The sequence below is a fragment of the Cinclus cinclus genome, chromosome 15 (genome assembly GCF_963662255.1).
Source record: "Cinclus cinclus chromosome 15, bCinCin1.1, whole genome shotgun sequence".
Taxonomy (NCBI): Eukaryota; Metazoa; Chordata; class Aves; order Passeriformes; family Cinclidae; genus Cinclus; species Cinclus cinclus.
This window is the reverse complement of record NC_085060.1, coordinates 14,142-35,429: the sequence shown is the minus strand read 5'-3', so window position 1 is coordinate 35,429 and position 21,288 is coordinate 14,142. Positions and strand designations below refer to the sequence as shown.

The window sequence follows — 21,288 nt, the reverse complement described above, 5'->3', positions numbered from 1 at the left end:
CGGGCGCCCACAGGCAGCGGCGGCTCCGCCCCTCTCTCTGCCGGGGTCCTTCCACGGCCGCCGTCGCGGAGAGCGACTCCCGTCCCGCCGCGCCCCGTCTCCGCGCCCCCCGGGTCCGCTCCCGCCCGGGGAACGCATCGACGAAGGAAGAACGGTCGCCCAGCTCCCGGAGCCATCGCCCTGCCCGCAGCCGGGAGCAGCCCGCAGGAGGAGGCAGCTGCTCTCTCTGCCGGAGAGGTGAGAGGGGCGGAAGGACGGGGCGGGGTGGGAGAGCGGGCACGGGAGAATTCCCAGGCACAATTCCAGCTCCCCACCCTTGCAGCTGGCAGCAGCCCGGTGTCCTCAGCGTGTGGCAGCAGCTGCAGCGCTGGTTTGGAGCAAGCTTCCATGGCATTTTGTTGCAAAGGTGCCCCTTCCAGCCGGGTGCCCCGGCTGGGTTCCCTGGCTGGGAGAGCCCTTGAAGTAGCCAAAGGGAGCAGCTGCTGAGAATTCCGAGCCCGCTGTTCCTGTGGTTCTGGATACAGTGTTTCAGTAGTGTGTGCTTCTGTCCTATGTGCTGCTAGATGTACTTCGGAGCAAGTTGACTCTTTCATCTCTCCCCACCTGCTTTCTTCCTAGGTGTACGTTTTATTCAGCAGCACTCAGATGAGAGAAAGGATCTCTGTTCCCATCAGCATAAAAGGAAAAAGTGTGCTCACACAGACCTAAGTTGTTTGGTCAAAAAATTCTTACTTTGGTTTGGTCCAAAAAATGTTATTACTGTGTGCAAGCTCACGGGGAAGATTTTATTCAGCATCACTCAGTGGGACATGAAAGCTCCACTTTCCCTTTTCTTGAACAGCCTGAGACTCAATATTACTTGATATCAATTTTATTACAGGCGTTTTGAACTTTTTGAAGAGCCAGAAGGATTGTTTGTGCATGCATGTGTCACTAATATCCCTCCTCTCTCCAATGCAGGATGGGGAAAAAAGGCTGCAGAGCTTCCTGCAAGGGGCTGTAAGTGTAAATAAAGAGGAGCCAGAGGTTTAGTTGATATGAAGCACTAGTTCTGAAAAGAGCCTGATGGATTTGCTGATACCAAAACCAGTAGGAATAGGAGACTGAGCTCAGGCATGGTGATGGTCTCCTTGGCTTTAAAAAGCTTTAATGGCTTTAAAAGGCATTTCTATCAGACCTGGTTTATTTTTATTACCTTTCATTACATTTTAGAATAAAAAAGCCCCGCTCCATCACTGCGGCTGTGATGTGTGACTAAAGCCCATCTTCCCTCCACTGGGAACAGGTGAGAGATGGAACTAAACCCCAAAGGATTTTCTGCTCACTGATGGCACGTGAGTTTTCTTGGGAATTCTCTGCCAAATGTGGTCAGTTGTTCTTGCATGTGGCCATGAGGGGAGTTGAACGTGCCAGCCCAGATCTGCAAACATGCAGTGCCAGAAGGAGAACCCTTGAAGTGTCACCTGGGATGTGTTCCACTGACTCACAAGTGGGTGCTGTGCCCAGGTCCCCTGTCCAAATCCTGGGCGGGGAGAAGCCAGGACTGCACATTGCTCGTGATATGAAGTCACTTCTGGGGAGGTTAAATACAAATGAGGTGCCAGGGAGGGAATGGCTTTTAACTGTAAATATTTTTGTCCTAGAGGAGCCCTGCCCAGTCGGACTGCTGCCCAGTGCTGCTCCCTGACTGCACGCTCTCTTGGTGAGCCTCTGTCCTGCTGGCCGTGCCTTTTCTGTCCCCGTGCCGCTCCGTGCCCGTCTTTACCCTCCCGAGCACGTGGCGTGGTCGATTCCTGTCTCCCGGTCCTGGTTTCCCTTTTTGTCTCTGTGTCCCTGCGTCCTTGCTGTGTGTTTGGGACTCCGTCTTTTTGTCTGTCCTTCTCCGTGCCTCACTCGTGTTCCCGTTCTGTTCCCTGTGGCTCTGTGGTGCTCCCCGTGCCATTGTTTCCCCCGGGATCCTTGTGTCCCCTTCGCTGCTCCTGTTCTTTTTTAATCCCTCTCTCGTGCTGCCCATCTAGCATCCCTTTTTTGTGGTTTTATTTTCTATTTTTTTTCCCTCCATTTCATCCTGCACCCCGATCTTCATTTTCTTTCCTGTGTCCTCTCTGCTGCCACTCTCTGCCTCGTGTCCTCTGTGTCTGCGGGGCTGGGGAGGAACTTGAGCCCTCCTGGGGGCTGCCGCCCCCCCCCCGCCCTTTCCTTGTGCCAGCAGGGTCCCTTTTAGGGGGCATGGACCCGTGGGAAGGGTTCCCATCAAGGGTCGTGCTGCCGTCCAGGGCAGCTGGAGCGGTTCTGTGCCTTCATTTTGGGGGTGAGGAAAGAAGGCTGAGGGGGGGACGGGGTGGAGACTCGGGGGGCTCCGATGTGTTTCGGGGCAGCCCGAGGTCCCCGGCAGAGGGAGCCACGCTGCGGCGCAGGAGCAGGGGAGTGGGGAATGGGGGGGGGGGGGGGGGGGGTGCCGTGCTGGGTGCCCTCCCCCAGAGGGACCCACGGGTGCCAGGACATTCCCAGGGAGGGGTGGCCGTAGAAGACGTGGGAAAGGGGAGCAGGGGAAGGACCCGAGTGTGGTTCAGAGGGAGTGTTGGATTGGTTTGTATTTGGCTGCAGTTGGGGTTTTACATAGCTAATAGAAATACGAAACATAAAGGATAGAAAAATAAATAGAAAAAAATAAAATAGAAAAGATATTGTAATAATACAACAAAAAAATGTACCTTTGTAGTACATAACATAGATAATGAAAATATCATCTCATGTTGAAATGTAAGTTGTAAATATGAGAACAGAAATGTAAAAGTATTTAAATGGAGTGAAAATCAATGTTTCGTTGGTATTATTTGGTTAGAGATGGGGGTTTTTTAGAAATAAGAGGAACAAAACTATAAGTATGGAAATAGATAATAATCTATTTATACATGAAATTATGTATTCATTACAGCTATAAATGGATTAATAATAGTAATAAATGCTAACTTTAATATTGATATAACACACCAATGTATTATGTTGATAGATTACATTACCATTTTAATCTAATAGAATGACTATTCCAATATTAATACATTTCTTTAAAAATATATTGTTAGAACTAATCATATAGTGACATATAGATTTGTAACTATGGAAATATCAATGTGTGTAAGTGTACATATAAATATGAAATAGAAATATAAGTATAGAACAATTAAAAAATATAAATATATTTGTGTGACTATAAATTGCAGAGATGGGTAACACATTTCTATCCAATATGCAGTATATAATATAAAGAATGAAAATATATAATGTGTAAACGCAAGTTGTAAATAGGAGAACAGAAATATAAAAGTATTAAAACATAGTTTAAAATCCATGTTTCAATGGTTTCATTTGCTTAGAGGTGGGTTTCTTTGTAAAGAATATCAACCAAAATATAAATATGCAAATAGACCCTCTATATGTTTCTATTTCTTAAATTGATTTCTAAAGAGATTTGTACTGCTAGTAGATTCTAATATGAAGATACAGTATCAATCTATGGATAGATTGTAATTTTCATCTAATTAATCTTATAATGACATTTATTTGTAAATCTATATAAATGTATCCAGACATCAATTTATAAATAGAAATATGCCAATTTGAATATGTGTAAGTATACATCTAAATATGAAATAGAAAAAAAATAGAAGTGTAGATGCAGTATTTAATATAAATAAAATTGTATACTGAGTGGTTTATAATGTGTAGACTATATGGATATATGAATTCCACGTAAGTATGCCAAATATAAATAGAAAAATGAATTGAAATATAGTTTTAAAATAAAGGGGTTTTAATTTTCTGTTTTGTTAGAGGCCGGGCTTTTCCATAAAGGATATAAAAATGTGAAGATATAGAATATATAAATGTGTGTGCGTGTGTGTGTGTGTGTGTGTGTGTGTGTGTATACATATATACACACACACATAAAATATAAATGTTAGTAATATAAAGATTTCTTAATAAAAATAATATTGTACCCATGTTGTAATTGATGCCAATACACATTAAATTCAATATCCAAAAATAGGTATTGATTATGAATATAAATTAATTATTAACAAACATATCTATATATATATATATACACATATATATATATATATCTAATGGGTTTGGGGTTTTTTTAATTTGTTCATGGCAGGGATTTTTTAGTTTGGGTCGGGGTTTTTTGGGGGGCATTCGTTTATAGTAGGATTTTTTAAAGGGAGGGACCTCGATGTTTTTTGGCCCCTTGTCTCTGTGTGTGTGTGTGTGTGTGTGTGTGTGTGTCTGTGTGTGTGTCTGTCTCTCAGTGTGTGTGTCTGTCTCTCTGTCTGTGTGTGTCTGTCTGTCTCTCTGTCTGTGTGCCCCGTGTCCCCAAAGAGCCGCAGCCCCGGGCTGAGCTCGGCCGCAGTGCTGCCGCCTTGTGGGAAGAGATCGGTACTGCAGCCGTGCCCGGAGCCGGAGCCCGGGAGGTGCTGCCGCCTTGTGGACACAGCGCGGTACTGCAGCCGTGCCCCGAAGCGGCGACGGGCTCCTCCTCGGCGCTGCTGCGGGAGGGCGGTGGGGGCGTGTGACCTTCTCAAGATGGCGGGTGGCCCAACGTGACGATGCCGTTCCACTGGAACTGATGCGACGCTCGGGACGGCGGACGCAATAGGGCCCCGGCAGAGATACGCTGGGGGGTGTGTGTGTGTGTGGGGGGGGGGGGGGGGGGGGTGTGTCCTTCTTTTCCCGCCCTTTTCTTTGCCGTCCTATGTAGAAGGTCGGGTGAGTGATGGCCAGGTCGCCATCTTGGGAGTGGCACGCTGCAATTTCCGCCCTACCTGGCGCCATCTTTGGTCCTGGCAGAAGCCACTTCCGGTGGCGTTGCCACCGTTGCTGTGGTAACTGTAAAGCCCCAGATAATGGTGTCTATTGAAGTCGCCTGCCTGAATCCGACCCCCGACGCCGATCGCGCGCTCTCCCGCCGCCTGTCCCACGAGCCATTTCCAGCACCGCTGACCAGTCCGCGCCCGTCCGCGCCGCGTAAAAGGCGACGGAAAATCGCGCCGAGAACGCGGGATCGGTTTCGGGGCCGGATTCAGGCAGGCGAGTTCAATAGTCGCCAATGTAGGGGGCCTTCTTTTTCACCTCCCGAAACAAAGATGGCGGAGGCACCGGAAATGGCTTCTGCCAGTACCAAAGATGGCGGCAGGGGAGGGCGGAAATTGCGTCTCGACCTTCCCAAGATGGCGACTCAACCGTCACTCGCCCGACCTTCTACATAGGGCGGCAAAAAAGGGGCGGGGAAAAAGAGGACCCCTCACGGGGTGTCTACTGCATTGCCTGCCCGCGACGCCGACGCCGATCCCCCCCCCCGGCGCGATTTTGCGCGGCGTTTCCCATCGTGCCCACACGGGCTGTGGGCTCAGCGGCGCCGCGGACGCGCGGGAGCCCGGCGGGCGCCCACAGGCAGCGGCGGCTCCGCCCCTCTCTCTGCCGGGGTCCTTCCACGGCCGCCGTCGCGGAGAGCGACTCCCGTCCCGCCGCGCCCCGTCTCCTCGCCCCCCGGGTCCGCTCCCGCCCGGGGAACGCATCGACGAAGGAAGAACGGTCGCCCAGCTCCCGGAGCCATCGCCCTGCCCGCAGCCGGGAGCAGCCCGCAGGAGGAGGCAGCTGCTCTCTCTGCCGGAGAGGTGAGAGGGGCGGAAGGACGGGGCGGGGTGGGAGAGCGGGCACGGGAGAATTCCCAGGCACAATTCCAGCTCCCCACCCTTGCAGCTGGCAGCAGCCCGGTGTCCTCTGCGTGTGGCAGCAGCTGCAGCGCTGGTTTGGAGCAAGCTTCCATGGCATTTTGTTGCAAAGGTGCCCCTTCCAGCCGGGTGCCCCGGCTGGGTTCCCTGGCTGGGAGAGCCCTTGAAGTAGCCAAAGGGAGCAGCTGCTGAGAATTCCGAGCCCGCTGTTCCTGTGATTCTGGATACAGTGTTTCAGTAGTGTGTGCTTCTATCCTATGTGCTGCTAGATGTACTTTGGAACAAGTTGACTCTTTCATCCCTCCCCACCTGCATTCTTCCTAGGTGTACGTTTTATTCAGCAGCATTCAGATGAGACAGAGGGGCTCTGTTCCCATCAGCATAAAAGGAAAAAGTGTGCTCACACAGACCTAAGTTGTTTGGTCAAAAAATTCTTACTTTGGTTTGGTCCAAAAAATGTTATTCCTGTGTGCAAGCTCATGGGGAAGATTTTATTCAACAGCTCTCAGTGGGACATGAAAGCTCCACTTTCCCTTTTCTTGAACAGCCTGAGGCCCAATATTACTTGATATCAATTTTATTACAGGCGTTTGGAACTTTTTGAAGAGCCAGAAGGATTGTTTGTGCATACGTGTGTCACTAATATCCCTCCTCTCTCCAATGCAGGATGGGGGGGAAAAGGGCTGCAGAGCTTCCTACAAGGGGCTGTAAGTGCAAATAAAGAGGAGCCAGAGGTTTAGTTGATATGAATCACTGTTTCTGAAAAGAGCCTGATGGATTTGCTGATACCAAAACCAGTAGGAATAGGAGACTGAACTCGGGCATCGTGATGGTCTCCTTGGCTTTAAAAAGCTTTAATGGCTTTAAAGGGCATTTCTATCAGACCTGGTTTATTTTTGTTCCCTTTCATTAAATTTTAAAATAAAAAAGCCCCGCTCCATCACTGCTGCTGTGATGTGTGACTAAAGCCCATCTTCCTTCCACTGGGAACAGGTGAGAGATGGAACTAAACCCCAAAGGATTTTCTGCTCACTGATGGCACGTGAGTTTTCTTGGGAGTTCTCTGCCATATGTGGTCAGTTGTTCTTGAATGTGGCCATGAGGGGAGTTGAACGTGCCAGCCCAGATCTGCAAACATGCAGTGCCAGAAGGAGAACCCTTGAAGTGTCACCTAGGATGTGTTCCACTGACTCACAGGTGTGTGTGCTGTGCCCAGGTCCCCTGTCCAAATCCTGGGCGGGCAGAAGCCAGGACTGCACATTGCTCGTGATATGAAGTCACTTCTGGGGAGGTTAAATACAAATGAGATGCCAGGGAGGGAATGGGTTCTAACTGTAAATATTTTTGTCCTAGAGGAGCCCTGCCCAGTCTGACTGCTGCCCAGTGCTGCTCCCTGACTGCACGCTCTCTTGGTGAGCCTCTGTCCTGCTGGCCGTGCCTTTTCTGTCCCCGTGCCGCTCCTTGCCCGTCTTTACCCTCCCGAGCACGTGGCGTGGTCGATTCCTGTCTCCCGGTCCTGGTTTCCCTTTTTGTCTCTGTGTCCCTGCGTCCTTGCTGTGTGTTTGGGACTCCGTCTTTTTGTCTGTCCTTCTCCGTGCCTCACTCGTGTTCCCGTTCTGTTCCCTGTGGCTCTGTGGTGCTCCCCGTGCCATTGTTTCCCCCGGGATCCTTGTGTCCCCTTCGCTGCCCCTGTTCTTTTTTAATCCCTCTCTCGTCCTGCCCATCTAGCATCCCTTTTTTGTGGTTTTGTTTTCTATTTTTTTTTCCTCCATTTCATCCTGCACCCCGATCTTCATTTTCTTTCCTGTGTCCTCTCTGCTGCCACTCTCTGCCTCGTGTCCTCTGTGTCTGCGGGGCTGGGGAGGAACTTCAGCCCTCCTGGGGGCTGCCCCTCCCCCCCCCCCCCCCCCCCCCTTTTCCTTGTGCCAGCAGGGTCCCTTTTTGGGGGCATGGACCCGTGGGAAGGGTTCCCATCAAGGGCCGTGCTGCCGTCCAGGGCAGCTGGAGCGGTTCTGTGCCTTCATTTTGGGGGTGAGGAAAGAAGGCTGAGGGGGGGACGGGGTGCAGACTCGGGGGGCTCCGATGTGTTTCGGGGCAGCCCGAGGTCCCCGGCAGAGGGAGCCACGCTGCGGCGCAGGAGCAGGGGAGTGGGGAATGGGGGGGGGGGGGGGGGGGCCGTGCTGGGTGCCCTCCCCCAGAGGGACCCACGGGTGCCAGGACATTCCCAGGGAGGGGTGGCCGTAGAATACATGAAAAATAGCAATATAAAAAAAAGACCTAAATCTCGTTGAAAAGAAGTATTTGATTGGTTTTTATTTGGTTAGAGCCAGGGGTTTTATATAGGTTATATAAGTCTAAAATATACGGAATGCAATAGAAAAATAAATTTTAAAAGCATTTGTATAAATATAAAATATAAACACAGAAGTTACACATCTCTAAATAATAAATAAAATACAGAGTATATAATATAAATAAAGCAAATATTATCAAAATACATAATGTATAAATATAAGTTGTAAAAGATGAAACTAGAAATATAAAAAGATTTAACTATGGTTTAAAATAAATGTTTTATTGGTTTTTAATTGGTTAGGGGCAGGGTGTTGAAGAAATAATATAAGCAACAGATAAATATCCAAATAAAATAAGGACAAATGGTATAAGCCATAGATAAATATACAAATGTACAATAAAATACAGACATGAAATTAGAAATGCATCTATAAATATATGTAAGTATAAATCTATATAGAATCAGAAAAGTATTTATGTAGTATTTATGTAGTATTTAATACAATTAATATTGAATCTATTCTTATAGTATAATATGTACGTAATATAAATGTACAAATTACAGATATAAATATGAAAAATGCACGTAGAAAAATATATTTGAATATAGTATAAAACAAAGTGGTTTGTTGGTTTCCATATGGTTAGAAGCACAGCTTTTTAACGAATGATATTAAACATAAAAGCATACAAATATGTTAAATATCAAGATATAGATATACATAAAATAAATAGTAGTAGTAGAAAGATATATAATAAAAAGTAAAAACAATGTCTTGTCTATATTTTGCACCATATTAGAACATAAATTAAATTGAATATATAAAGATATGTGTAGACTATGAATATATATATAAAATAAATAATAGCAAATAGATACATATATATATATATCTCAATATATATATATCTAAAGGGTTTTGTTTGTTTTCATTTCATTAGAGGAAGGCATTCTTTAGTTTCGGCTGGGATTTATTTTGGTGCATTCATTTAGGGGGATTTCCTGAAGGGATGGATCTCGTTGTTTCATCCTCCCCCCCCCCCCCCAATCCCTTGTCTGTCTGTCTGTCTGTCCGTCCCCAAAGCGCCGCAGCCCCGGGCTGAGCTCGGCGGCAGTGCTGCCACCTTGTGGGCACAGCGCGGTACTGCAGCCGTCGCCTGTCTGGGATGCAGCCCCACAGCGAGCAGTCCGGAGCAGAAGTGTGAAAGCTGGGATCCTTTGACTTCTGCAGGGGGACTTCATTTTCTTTTCCTCTTCTTCTCTTCCAGGACCAGAGAAACGGTTCCACTCCTCCCATCTTTGCCAAAAGCTGTGGTGTTTGAGGAGCCAGAGCCAAGGTGCCTTCAGCACCAGGGCTCTGCACTGGAGGGCTCCCGGTCCTGACCGCGCAGGGTTCCCCTTTTCCTCCCCGCTGGGATGAAGTGTCTATGGAATCTGGGATCTGGGTGAAACTGCGGCTCTGCTGGTATCCAGGGACGTGAGGTTCCGGGAGACTGCGTTTCCCTGTGGCTTTCCAGGTCGGCAGGAGCCGGAGGAAATGGGGTGCCAGAGCCGTGCCCCATCAGGCCGTGTTTGCCTCTGAGGAACAGAGAGTCCGGGCTGAGGTGAGATTGCCAGGAGTGCTTGGATGGATGAGCTAGCTGTGCGGGGAACGGGGAGCTCGGAATCGCAGCTGCTGCTGGATCCATTGCCTTAGGTCTGCTCCGTCTGTGTCTGTGCCAAGTGGGATTTGTGCTGGGGAGAGAGGTGCTGTGGGGAGCCAAAGGTGGAGTAAATCCTCTGTGGGGATGGGCAGCGAAGGACTGAGTAGCAGGGAAAGGAGAGGATTTCTAAAGGATACGACTGTTTCTGCCAAGAGCGGGGTGGAGCAGCGATGGGGGTGGTTGGGTTTGGCCTGGGCTCTGTTATTCTTGGTGCCATTTTAAAATTCTGTCGTGTGATTTCCTGTCCGGGAGCTTTCGAACGAGAGCTGACGGAAATGTAGGTTAAGCCTTGGAAGTTGGGTCCATTGACTGCAGCAGCTCGCCGAGGCTGGAGGACTGGGGTGATGGCTGCTCCCAGGAAAGGTTACTTATTTATTGATACTGTGTCACATTTCCCTCAGCCCGGAATGGCTGTGAGTTTGTGCTCTTCTCAGTGGGGAATTGGAGAAGGTTTTGGTGTAATTAGAAGTTGGAGAAAAATCCAGCTAAAAAGTCTCACCTCTGTCCCCGCTAAGTTGTCCCAGTTTGGAGCTGCACAGAAGCCAGGCAGGGGAAATGACATCAGGGATACAGCTGTCAGTTCCGAGGCAGAGAGAGAAGATGTAGCAGCCAAGGGCAGGAGAGGGGAAAGGTTTCAGAAAGCATTTCTGTGGTGTAATGAATGCCAATTTCTGCTTGCCCAGGGAGAAGAGGACGAACTCCCAGCCATTCAGGCCTGACAGTCCCCTGCAGCGAGAGCATACACTGGAAGAGTTCAGGGTCGAAGACAAGGCTGAGGGAAAATCCAGAGTATTTATAAGGGATGATGAGAGGTGGGTCCAGGGTGAGAATCCAGTGGGTAAAGGGAAAAGTGGTGTAAGGAAGGAGTAATACAGGGCAGGGGCCGATAAGGTAGGATGGGTGGAACAGTGCAGTGAACATAAACCAGTGGGGGCGGGGTACAAGGATACAAGAACTTTCCAGAGCTGGGAGGAGACAAGGGATGACATAACTGGGAATAGAGGCAACCAATGGGAAATGAGGGTTATAAAGCTTTGCCATAAAGAATTTTTAAAACCTTTGACAACCTTCTTAGGAGCTATTCTAAACTTAAACAGATGCCCTCCAAGGTCTGGGGCCATGGGCCAACTCCTCACCCAAAACACTGGTCTGGCTTGGCATGTCAGTCAGTCCGATTCCTACACTGGGCCTCTGCATGATATTTACCCAGAAGCTGCCTTTCAAGGACTGAAGTGGAACAAAAGGTATAAAAGAAATGTCATTCCCAGAGGGAAAACCGTTTCAGTTCTCTTGTGTCTGTTTTTTTTTTTTTTTTTTTTTTTACAGTTACCTCAAAATTCCCGGATCCAGAACAGCTACTCTGAGTGTTTTGGTAGAGATTCCAAAGCAGGATACAGTAGGTTTCAAAGTACACCTTGGAAAATCAATCATTTGTCTGCAGCATGCAGCAGGTAGGTGTGATGTCTGTAACTGGTCTTAGTTGATGCAGAGGTACTTTGAAAAAAATGTTTAATCTTTCATCTCTTCCCAGCTTCATTCTTCCTAAGTGTACTATTTATTCAGCAGGACTCAGATGAGAGAGAGGGGGGACTCCCTTCACATCATCGTGAAAGGAAAAATCATTCAGTGACTTACAGTCTTAGTGACTGTTCTGTGTAAAAGCAGGATTGTTTTTCCATCAGACCTTGCCTGACGTACCAACCGGTCTGTGCGTTAACAGGTGTCTAAGAAAGGTCAAAAGGGAATAACTCCATGTCGTTCACTTGTGTGAATCTTGGTGGGGAGCAGAGCTGAGAGTAAACTGCGGTGAGGGGGAGGTTACTGAAGCCCCAGTTTGTTTCCAGTGAGCGTGGTGTTGTGGTGTTCAAAGTTACAGGTGCCTGCTGGCCTCGAGCCGGATACTTCTGCCTCTGCTTTCTTTGGGGGTTGATGATTCCTTATGTTTATGTTGGTGTGCCAGACAAATTTTTAAAGGTATTTCTATCAGACTGGGTTTATTTGTATTACCCCTTCATTTAATTAAAAGAAAAAAAGCCCCGCTCCATCACTGCTGCTGTGATGTGTGACAAAAGCCCATCTTCCCTCCACTGGGAACAGGTGAGAGATGGAACTAAACCCCAAAGGATTTTCTGCTCACTGATGGCAAGTGAGTTTTCTTGGGAATTCTCTGCCAAATGTGGTCACTTGTTCTTGAATGTGGCCATGCAGGGAATCGAACGTGCCAGCCCAGATCTGCAAACATGCAGTGCCAGAAGGAGAACCCTTGAAGTGTAAACCGGGATTTATTCACCTGACTCGCAGGTGTGTGCTGTGCCCAGGTCCCCTGTCCAAATCCTGGGCGGGCAGAAGCCAGGACTGCACATTCCTCATGATATGAATTCAGGCGTGTTTTTGGGTCGGGGTCGTGGTGGGGAGGTAAATAAAAACGAGATGCCAGTGAGGGAGTGGCTTTTAACTGTAAATATTTTTGTCCTAAAGGAGCCCTGCCCAGTCTGACTGCTGCCCAGTGCTGCTCCCTGACTGTATGCTCCCTTTGGTGAGCCTCTGTCTTGCTGACCGTGTTTTTGTTTGTTGGGTTTTGTTGTTGTATTTTTTGTTGGTTTTTTGTTTTCCTTTGTTTTGTTTTGTTTTGTTTTTTGTTGTTTTTTTTTTTTTTTTTTTTTTGTTTTTGTTTGGTTTGTTTTGTTGTTTTTATTTTCTTTTTCCATTTCATCCTGCACCCCGATCTTCATTTTCTTCCCGTGTCCTCTCTGCTGCCACTCTCTCTTTCTGCCTCGTGTCCTCTGTGTCAGCGGGGCTGGGGAGGAACTTCACCCTTCCTGTGGGCTGCCCCCTGCCCCCCCCCCCCCCCCCCCCCCTTTCCTTGTGCCAGCAGGGTCCCTTTTTGGGGGCATGGACCCGTGGGAATGGTTCCCATCAAGGGCCGTTCTGCCATCCAGGGTAGTTGGAACGGTTCTGTGCCTTCATTTTGGGGGTGAGGGAAGAAGGCTGAGGGGGGGACGGGGTGGAGACTCGGGGGGCTCTGATGTGTTTCGGGGCAGCCCGAGGTCCCCGGCAGAGGGAGCCACGCTGCGGCGCAGGAGCAGGGGAGTGGGGAATGGGGGGGGGGGGGGGGCCGTGCTGGGTGCCCTCCCCCAGAGGGACCCACGGGTGCCAGGACATTCCCAGGGAGGGGTGGCCGTGGAATACATGAAAAATAGCAATATAAAAAAAAGACCTAAATCTCGTTGAAAAGAAGTATTTGATTGGTTTTTATTTGGTTAGAGGCAGGGGTTTTATATAGGTTATATAAGTATAAAATGTATGGAATACAATAGAAAAATAATTTTAAAAAATATTTGTATAAATATAAAATATAAACAAAGAAGTTACACATCTATATAAAATACTGAGCATATAATATAAATAAAGCAAATATTATCAAAATATATAATGTGTAAATCTACATTGTGAAAGATGAAACTAGAAATATAACAAGATTTAACTATTATTTAAAATAAATGTTTTATTGGTTTTTAATTGGTTAGGGGCAGGGTGTTGAAGAAATAATATAAGCAACAGATAAATATCCAAATAATATAAGGACAAATGGTATAAGCAATAGAAAATTGTACAAATGTACAATAAAACACAGACATAAAATTAGAAATGCATTTATAAATATATGAAAGTATAAATATGTATAGAATCAGAAAAGTATTTATGTAGTATTTAATACAAATAATATTGAATATATTCTTATAGTGTATTATATCATATACGTAATATAAATTTATAAATTACAGATATAAATATGAAAAATGCAACTAGAAAAATATATTTGAATATAGTTTAATATTAAGTGTTTTTTTGGTTTCTATTTGGTTAGAAGCACAGCTTTTTAATGAATGATATTAAAAATAAAAACATACAAATATGTTAAATATAAAGATATAGATATACATAAATAGTAGCAGTAGAAAGACATATAATAAAAAGCAAAAACAATATATTGTGTAAAGTTTGCAATATATTAGAATATAAATTAAATTGAATATATAAAGATATGTGTAGACTATGAATATAAATATAAAATAAATAATAACAAGTAGATTCATATGTGTATATATCTCAATATATCTATCTCTAAAGGGTTTTGTTTGTTTTCATTTGGTTAGAGGAAGTGTTTCTTTCGTTTTGGCTGGGGTTTATTTTGGTGCATTCATTCAGGGGGATTTCCTGAAGGGATGGATCTCGTTGTTTCATCCCCCCCATCCCTTGTCTGTCTGTCTGTCTGTCCCCAAAGTGCCTCAGCCCCGGGCTGAGCTCGGCGGCAGTGCTGCCGCCTTGTGGGCACAGCGCGGTACTGCAGCCGTGCCCCGATCCCGTGCCCTGCTCCTTCCTCCTCGCTGCTGTCGGGGGACGGGGCGGGGGGGGGGTCGGGGTCGAGGGGAGTTCCTGTCAGACCCGGCAGGCCTGCTTTTGCTTGTTGATTTTTCAGTTTTCTGAGGAGGAGCATTTTTGAGTTCTGGTGTCGCTCTGTTCCATCCTGCTTCTTGTCTCTCAGCCTGCCTGTATATTTCTCTTTCTTTCTTCCTTCCTCTCCTTTTCCCTTTGTCCTGCACCGTGACCATATTTTGTTCCCTTTCACTATCCCTTTGCCTGTAGCTGTGTGCACCTGCTGCCCAGTGCTCGTCACTTACTGTACCCTCTTTCGGCAAGCCTCCGTTCCACCCGAGTTCGCAGCGGTGGCGACTGCGCCGGTCCGCCCGCCACCCGTGCCGCGTCATCGCCCGGGCCCGCCCACCCATGCGCGTCATCGCCCGGGCTGCCGCCCACCCATGTCGCGTCATCGCCCTGGCCCGCCCACTCCTTCGCGTCATCGCCCGGGCTGCCGCCCACCCATGTCGCGTCATCGCCCCGCGCCGCCCGGCAGCATCATCGCCCCGGCCCCGCCGCATCAGCACCCCGGACCCCCCCGGCAGTATCATCTCCCCGGCCCACCCGGCGCGCGGCATCATCATCCGGGGCTGCCGCTCCACATCACCACCCAGGACCGCTTCCCCGGCTCATCTCGCCGCCCCGGCCCTCCCGGCTGCACAGCCCCGCTCTCCTGCTCCGCCGGCCCAGGTGAGCCTGCAGGGGGGCTGCTGCTCTTTGGTGTCCCAGGGCTTGCCTCAGGATGGAAGAGCCTTTCCTTTCTCTGTGCAGAGTTAAAAGCAAGGGGCTGCCCTAATTGTAGTTTTTCTTTCTGACCCTTTTTCACAGGGAGGTTGTGCTTTTTGGATATTCTGTGTCAGTTTTCACTCTTGGCCAGAATTTTCTGTGGTTCTGGTGGAGTGTGGTGGTTGGTGCTCCTTGCCTGGGGACACAGTGGCCTTGGGAAGCATCTCTGTAAATCAGAGTTATGCTGGGTTGATGCCTGAAAACTAGGTGAGAATACACTACTCCGCAGTGTAAGGCTTACAGCGCATGTACTTGTTTATTCAATGCCACGAGTGAGGGGGATTGCTCCACCACAAACTCACTCGTCCGTTCTTTGCACAGTACTGGCTTGTATACTTTTTTTTTTTACTTGGTGTGCTCATTCGTCTTTCTTATCCTTCATATGGTAACATATTTTCTAATTACATGATTACAGAAGTCCTTGTGGCACAGGAGCCATGCTGCTTGCAGATGTTTAGAGAAATTGGATTCAGTGAGTTCTGTAGAAATCTTCTGCTTACCTTTTAATCTTCTGGAGAAGCTGGACTGGAACGTGGAAGCTCAGGGGAGACCTTCCCACAGGTATTTGTATTCAGTGCCGTTGTATGCATCTTTGCTGCATTTTCCTCGTTAGGGAAGGGACTCGTTCGTGTTGGTTTTGCTTTTCAGTCAGCAGGGGTGCAGGTATTCAGGGTTCAGCCAAAGGAAGATTCCAAAGGGAGTTTTAGGGATGGCTGCGGCCGGCTTTCCCAGAGTCGGTTTCTTTAATTTTGGTTTTGTGCCCTAAACAATTTGACACTGTTTTTTGACCCAGGATTTAGCAAGACAATCCCGAAGTAAAGTTCCTTTGCTGTTATTGCTGGGAATGTTTTTGCTCTGTTGCCTGGAAAGGCCGACCTGGAGCAGAGACTTGACAGAGTAAAAGGAATAAAAGAGGTATTTATTGAAAGGATACACTTTGGGGCAGTGCGACATCCCGGCCAGGACTACACCCAAGTCAGATTCCACATGGATGCCAGTAACAAGTCTTTACACTTTTATAAGTTTTGGTTCATCTCCATATTGGGGTTTATTATCCAGCCACAGCCTCAGGCTATGAACTCTCAGCCCCCTGGCTTGCTCCCTTTCCCTCACCGTTGCTTTTGCTTTTTTGGGTATCGCTTGTCCTTGATTGTCTAGCTAGAAAGGAATTGTTTTGTCTAACTATCCTGTAAAGAGAACTTACTAACACCTAATATGAAGTTTCACAGTTACACACTAAGCAGCAGAGATTCTGAAAAATACAAAAGCTAAAACTTTTAAAGCTCCAAGGTGTGAGCTCCAAGTCCCTCCATACCTGAGGACTCAAAGGTGTTCGGGTGTGACAGCAGATGGGAAACCTGTGATGTGCAAGTCACCCAGTTGGAAGCGGTGCTGGAGCTTGGAGTGTGAGGGACTGGGTGAGTTTTTATCAGTGGTACGTGCTGGGAGTCTATGTCATGATGATTTTTTGCCTTTTCTCTTTACATTCCTTTTATGTATCCTTAGCATGCATCCTTGTAATTGTTTAAATCTGGTCTATTAGCATAGTCCTGGTATTCTGCTAGGCAAGAAGATCAAGCATCCTAAAGGCCTCCCAGCTGGAGGCTGGAAAGCCTGACACTGTCTTGAGAAACCAAGGTTCTCTCCTTGGGAGGGTATTTTGTAAAGCAGGATTAAGCCCCACCTGGGGGGGAATACTTTCAGATAGGGAGATGTCACGCCACTCACTGAAGCTTCTCTTTGGGCCATCTTGGTCGGTGGTGCCGACGTGCAAGGTCCGTACAGTTGTACACACGGTGCACCGGCTGTGTGCATTTCGTGTATTCCTCCTTGACCACTTGTTGCACCGAGGATCCTTGTTAAATACCACGGTTCAATCCCTTTTATCGGTTAACCATGTTTGTCTCATCTTTCTAGGACCAGGGAAAAAGGCATCAAGTGAGTGGTGTGCCCTGGGGACAGGCAGAGCCTGTCCTTACCCGTCTGCCAGGAGCATCTGAAGGAAAGCAAACACAGAGATTGAGGTAAGTCGGTTGGCATAGGGGATGTGCTGTTTCCACAGGGCTTTTATGTGGCAAGTTTTATGGAGGATGTTGTTCCATGGGAAATGGTGCTTCACGTGTGAAGTTTCACTTTCCTGTCACAAAGCTTTGGGAACGCTCAGGGACGCAGCGTGGGATATTTGACCCGTGAAATGGGTCCCATTTTTGTGTAAAATAGCCATTTTTTACTGGTTTGTGGTTTTTCTGCCTTTGGAGGAGTGTGAGGCTGACCGGTTCGGTTGGTGTCTGGGAATGGGGAGGGTGTTCTGGGTTCCAGCAGCACTCCCAGGGCTGTTGCTTTGAGATGCAGTGCTGAACCCAGCAATCTTCCCGCTCTGCAAACGTGGGAGTGAGTGGAAGAGCAAGTGGCAAAGCTGGGCTTTTCTCCTTAAATCCCAGAACAGCTGGGTTTAAGTTCTGTCAGCCAGAGGGGGGAATGAACCCTGGTGCCAGGGGCCATCCTGGGGGCACTGGACTGGTGTTAGCATCTTGTCTCTTATCTTTCGCATGATGTGATTGTCACTTGATGAGAGAAGGCAGAAAATGAGGCAGGAGGGGGAGCTCATTTTGTTTCTGTGAACTCCAGGCTTGGGGCAGCTGCAGAGCACTTTGGTTTCAAAAACTGCTGCCCCGAGACAGTGAACTTGACCCTCTCTTGGGCACTTTGGGATCCTTCCGTGCCGCTCTTCCCCCGATCCTTCACCTGCGAGGTGCGGGCTCAGAAACCCCTGCCCCTGCTCGACGGGTTTTTACATGTACAAATTGATTTTCTTAGAGAAGCCATCAGGTGTAATGAGAATCTGTGGAAAACAGGGGGATGGTACACTAGCTGATAGTAGGTCTTGGGCTTTTCTTCTTTTCTTTAACTTGTTCTTAAAAGGAGCCCTAAACTGGAAAACTGAATGGGGAGGGGAGGGGAGGGGATGGGAGCTGCTTTTCATTTTTATGAATTATTGCTTTGGATTTTGGTACGTCAAGTGACACCACCAAAATAAGATTGGAAGAACCGAGCTTCAGGACTCCGCGCTTAATTCTTTTAGTATGTTTGTGTGGGTGCAGGAAATGCCAAATCCCAAAGCAATTCTATGTCTGTAACATGAAGGTGTGGGGTTTTCACGTATGCTTTTATAGTCTGAAGGCTTTTCTTGTGTCCCAAAAGCCACAAGGAACCTGCCAGAAGCAGGCCTTCATTGCATATGTGGGATTTCATTTTGCTCTCGGACTCTTCCCTCCAATCTTCTCTCGAGTTCTTGTTCCAGAGGGGCTCTGACAAGAGGTGCGTTACCTTGATAAATGGGAATGAGATTGGCCAAGTCTGTCAGGAAAGCAAAACCATCCCCGAGGTTTTTTTGGCCAAAGACGGACCATGACGACGTCCGTACTGGCGGAGGCTGTGAGTGCTGATACTTTTGGGTGGTGTGGTGCCTCTGGCCCCTCACAAGTCAGGGCGAGGCTGAAGGAAGGAGGGAAGCTGCCACAGCTGCAGGTGAGGGCAGTGTAGGCTGTTTCCAGCTGCTTGGTACAGAACTGTGAGAACTGGGAGAACAGCTTTCCTCCTTCTTTCTCTCCATCACTGGGCACGAAGGATATAAGGATGTAGCTGCACTAAGTTGTGTCATTTGTGGGTTGTTGATTGCTTGTTGTTTCTTCTGGCTTTTTTATGTATTTCCAAGTGGTGCAGTGAGGAGCAAGTTGCTGGCTTATGTGATTTCTGACTGAGCTGCCACAGAAACGGGCATCTGTGTGTGTGCATGCTTCCTGGCAAATCCAGATGTGACGTGGAAATCCTAGGGGAGGATTTCCAGCCTTGACCACGCGTGACACAGGCTTGTGAAAATGGAAATGGCCTTGGCAGAAGAGCAGCTGTGAAGTGAAGCAGAACTGCAATACAGGTAAGCAGGAAAACCAAGTGAAGTGGTACTTGTTGGTCCTGCGTGCGCCTCGCGCCTCTGCCTGCTGCCAGCACTTGGTGGTGCAGCTCGACAGAGTCCCTTTCAGTGTTTGTTGGGTTTGATTTCTGCGGTCAGTTCCCGTAAACAGCTCCCCTCCTTTACCGCACCCATCCCTTGTGTGGGACCAGACTCACCCTTAGCATGGAGGAATTCTCTGCTCCCTTGGAGTGGGGCTGAAGGCAGGGATTATGACCAGAGGGAAAACAACCAAACCGTGGGCACTGTGTCCTGGATGCACGCAGCACCACGTGTTTTCCAAGTTCCCAGCACGGATGAATGTAAACAAAATGCCTGTTCCTTCACTTGTCCAGCTCTCCCCCCTGCTTCCCCTGCTCTTATCCCTGGTGTGCCAAGGTCCTGCATCTCCCTGGCTCTGCAGCTGCAGCCCACCTTGTCCCGCCTGTGGCCAAGAAAATATGGGCCTGAGATTTTTTTAGCAGCTATCCATTCATTTAAAGAACACAAAGTGCATACAGTGCAGAAGAGTCTTTAGGAAAGACATCCAAAGAAGGGACGGTGCTTTTCCTGTAGTTCTCCTTCCTGTTTTCACCTGGGCTGGAAGGATGGGCATGGCCAGTATTTATCATATGAAAATGATGTTACTAAATTTGTCCAGAAGTTCTGATTATTATTATCATTGTTCCTCATTTTCTGACAGAAAACATTCTCATTTTGCCTTTCCCAAGTTGTTTCCAGGTGCTGCACAGGATGGACATCTGTGGCCTCAGACAGCGATTGCCTAGGAGGAAGGGGAGGCTTTGCACAGCTCACCTGCACAGCTCAGGTGGATGGGACAGGATTGGTGTGGCCTGAGAAGGCATGAACAGCTGTCTGTGTTCTGCAGTGCCTTGAAACCTTTCTCTGTCAGGTTTTGGAGGGGTTTCTCTTTGGGATTTCTTGTGATGCAGCACCCTGGGTGTCCCTTTGTGCAAAGTCCAGTGGTGAAGGGTTGAGTGAGTGACAAGTGGGGTCTGGCATGAAAATGGTTCTGTTAAAATGGAGCAAAGAATGCAGTAAGAAAAACGAGCATCCTTGTAATGTCTGAAAGGGTTAGGAGCAAGAATGCAGGAGAGGGGCACTTTTATATTTGAATCGGTGTCACCTGTCTTGGATCAAGCCCCACAGTGAGCAATCAGAGCAGAAGTGTGAAAGCTGGGATCCTTTGACTTCTGCAGGGGACTTCATTTTCTTTTCCTCTTCTTCTCTTCCAGGACCGGAGAAACGGTTCCACTCCTCCCGTCTTTGCCAAAAGCTGTGGTGTTTGAGGAGCCAGAGCCAAGAGGCTTCAGCACCAGGGCTCTGCACTGGAGGGCTCCCGGTCCTGACCTCCCATTTTCCTCTCCGCTGGGATGAAGTGTCTATGGCATCTGGGTGAAACTGCAGCTCTGCTGGTATCCAGGCACGTGAGGTCCAGGGGACTGCGTTTCCCTGTGGCTTTCCAGGTCGGCAGGAGCCGGAGGAAATGGGGTGCCAGAGCCGTGCCCCATCAGGCCGTGTTTGCCTCTGAGGAACAGAGAGTCCGGGCTGAGGTGAGATTGCCAGGAGTGCTTGGATGGATGAGCTGTGCGGGGAACGGGGAGCTCGGAATCGCAGCTGCTGCTGGATCCATTGCCTTAGGTCTGCTCCGTCTGTGTCTGTGCCAAGTGGGATTTGTGCTGGGGAGAGAGGTGCTGTGGGGAGCCAAAGGTGGAGTAAATCCTCTGTGGGGATGGGCAGCGAAGGACTGAGTAGCAGGGAAAGGAGAGGATTTCTAAAGGATACGACTGTTTCTGCCAAGAGCGGGGTGGAGCAGCGATGGGGGTGGTTGGGTTTGGCCTGGGCTCTGTTATTCTTGGTGCCATTTTAAAATTCTGTAGTATGATTTACTGTTTGGGATCTTTCTAACAGGAGCTGACAGAAATGTAGGTTAAGCCTTGGAAGTTGGGTCCATTGACTGCAGCAGCTCGCCGAGGCTGGAGGACTGGGGTGATGGCTGCTCCCAGGAAAGGTCACTTATTTATTGATACTGTGTCAGATCTCCCTCAGCGACTGCCAGCCCGGAATGGCTGTGAGTTTGTGCTCTTCTCAGTGGGGAATTGGAGAAGGTTTTGGTGTAGTTAGAAGTCGGAGAAAAATCCAGCTAAAAAGTCTCACCTCTGTCCCGGCTAAGTTGTCCCAGTTTGGAGCTGCACAGAAGCCAGGCAGGGGAAATGACATCAGGGATACAGCTGTCAATTCCAAGGCAGAGAGAGAAGATGTAGCAGCCAAGGGCAGGAGAGGGGAAAGGTTTCAGAAAGCATTTCTGTGGTGTAATGAATGCCAATTTCTGCTTGCCCAGGGAGAAGAGGACGAACTCCCAGCCATTCAGGCCTG

General features: G+C 48.3%; 1 protein-coding gene across 1 annotated transcript; it reads left to right on the top strand.

Moving 5' to 3' along the window:
- Nucleotides 1–9,483: 9,483 nt before the first annotated feature.
- LOC134050108 (uncharacterized) lies at nucleotides 9,484–19,815 on the top strand. Its single transcript, XM_062502963.1, has 10 exons — nucleotides 9,484–9,638; nucleotides 10,421–10,549; nucleotides 10,847–11,188; nucleotides 12,216–12,273; nucleotides 14,385–14,846; nucleotides 15,358–15,503; nucleotides 16,233–16,360; nucleotides 16,860–16,966; nucleotides 18,658–18,876; nucleotides 19,623–19,815. Exons 3-8 carry the CDS (start codon nucleotides 10,857–10,859, stop codon nucleotides 16,940–16,942), a joined length of 1,209 nt encoding a protein of 402 aa, XP_062358947.1. The 5' UTR covers nucleotides 9,484–9,638; nucleotides 10,421–10,549; nucleotides 10,847–10,856; the 3' UTR covers nucleotides 16,943–16,966; nucleotides 18,658–18,876; nucleotides 19,623–19,815.
- Nucleotides 19,816–21,288: the final 1,473 nt, after the last annotated feature.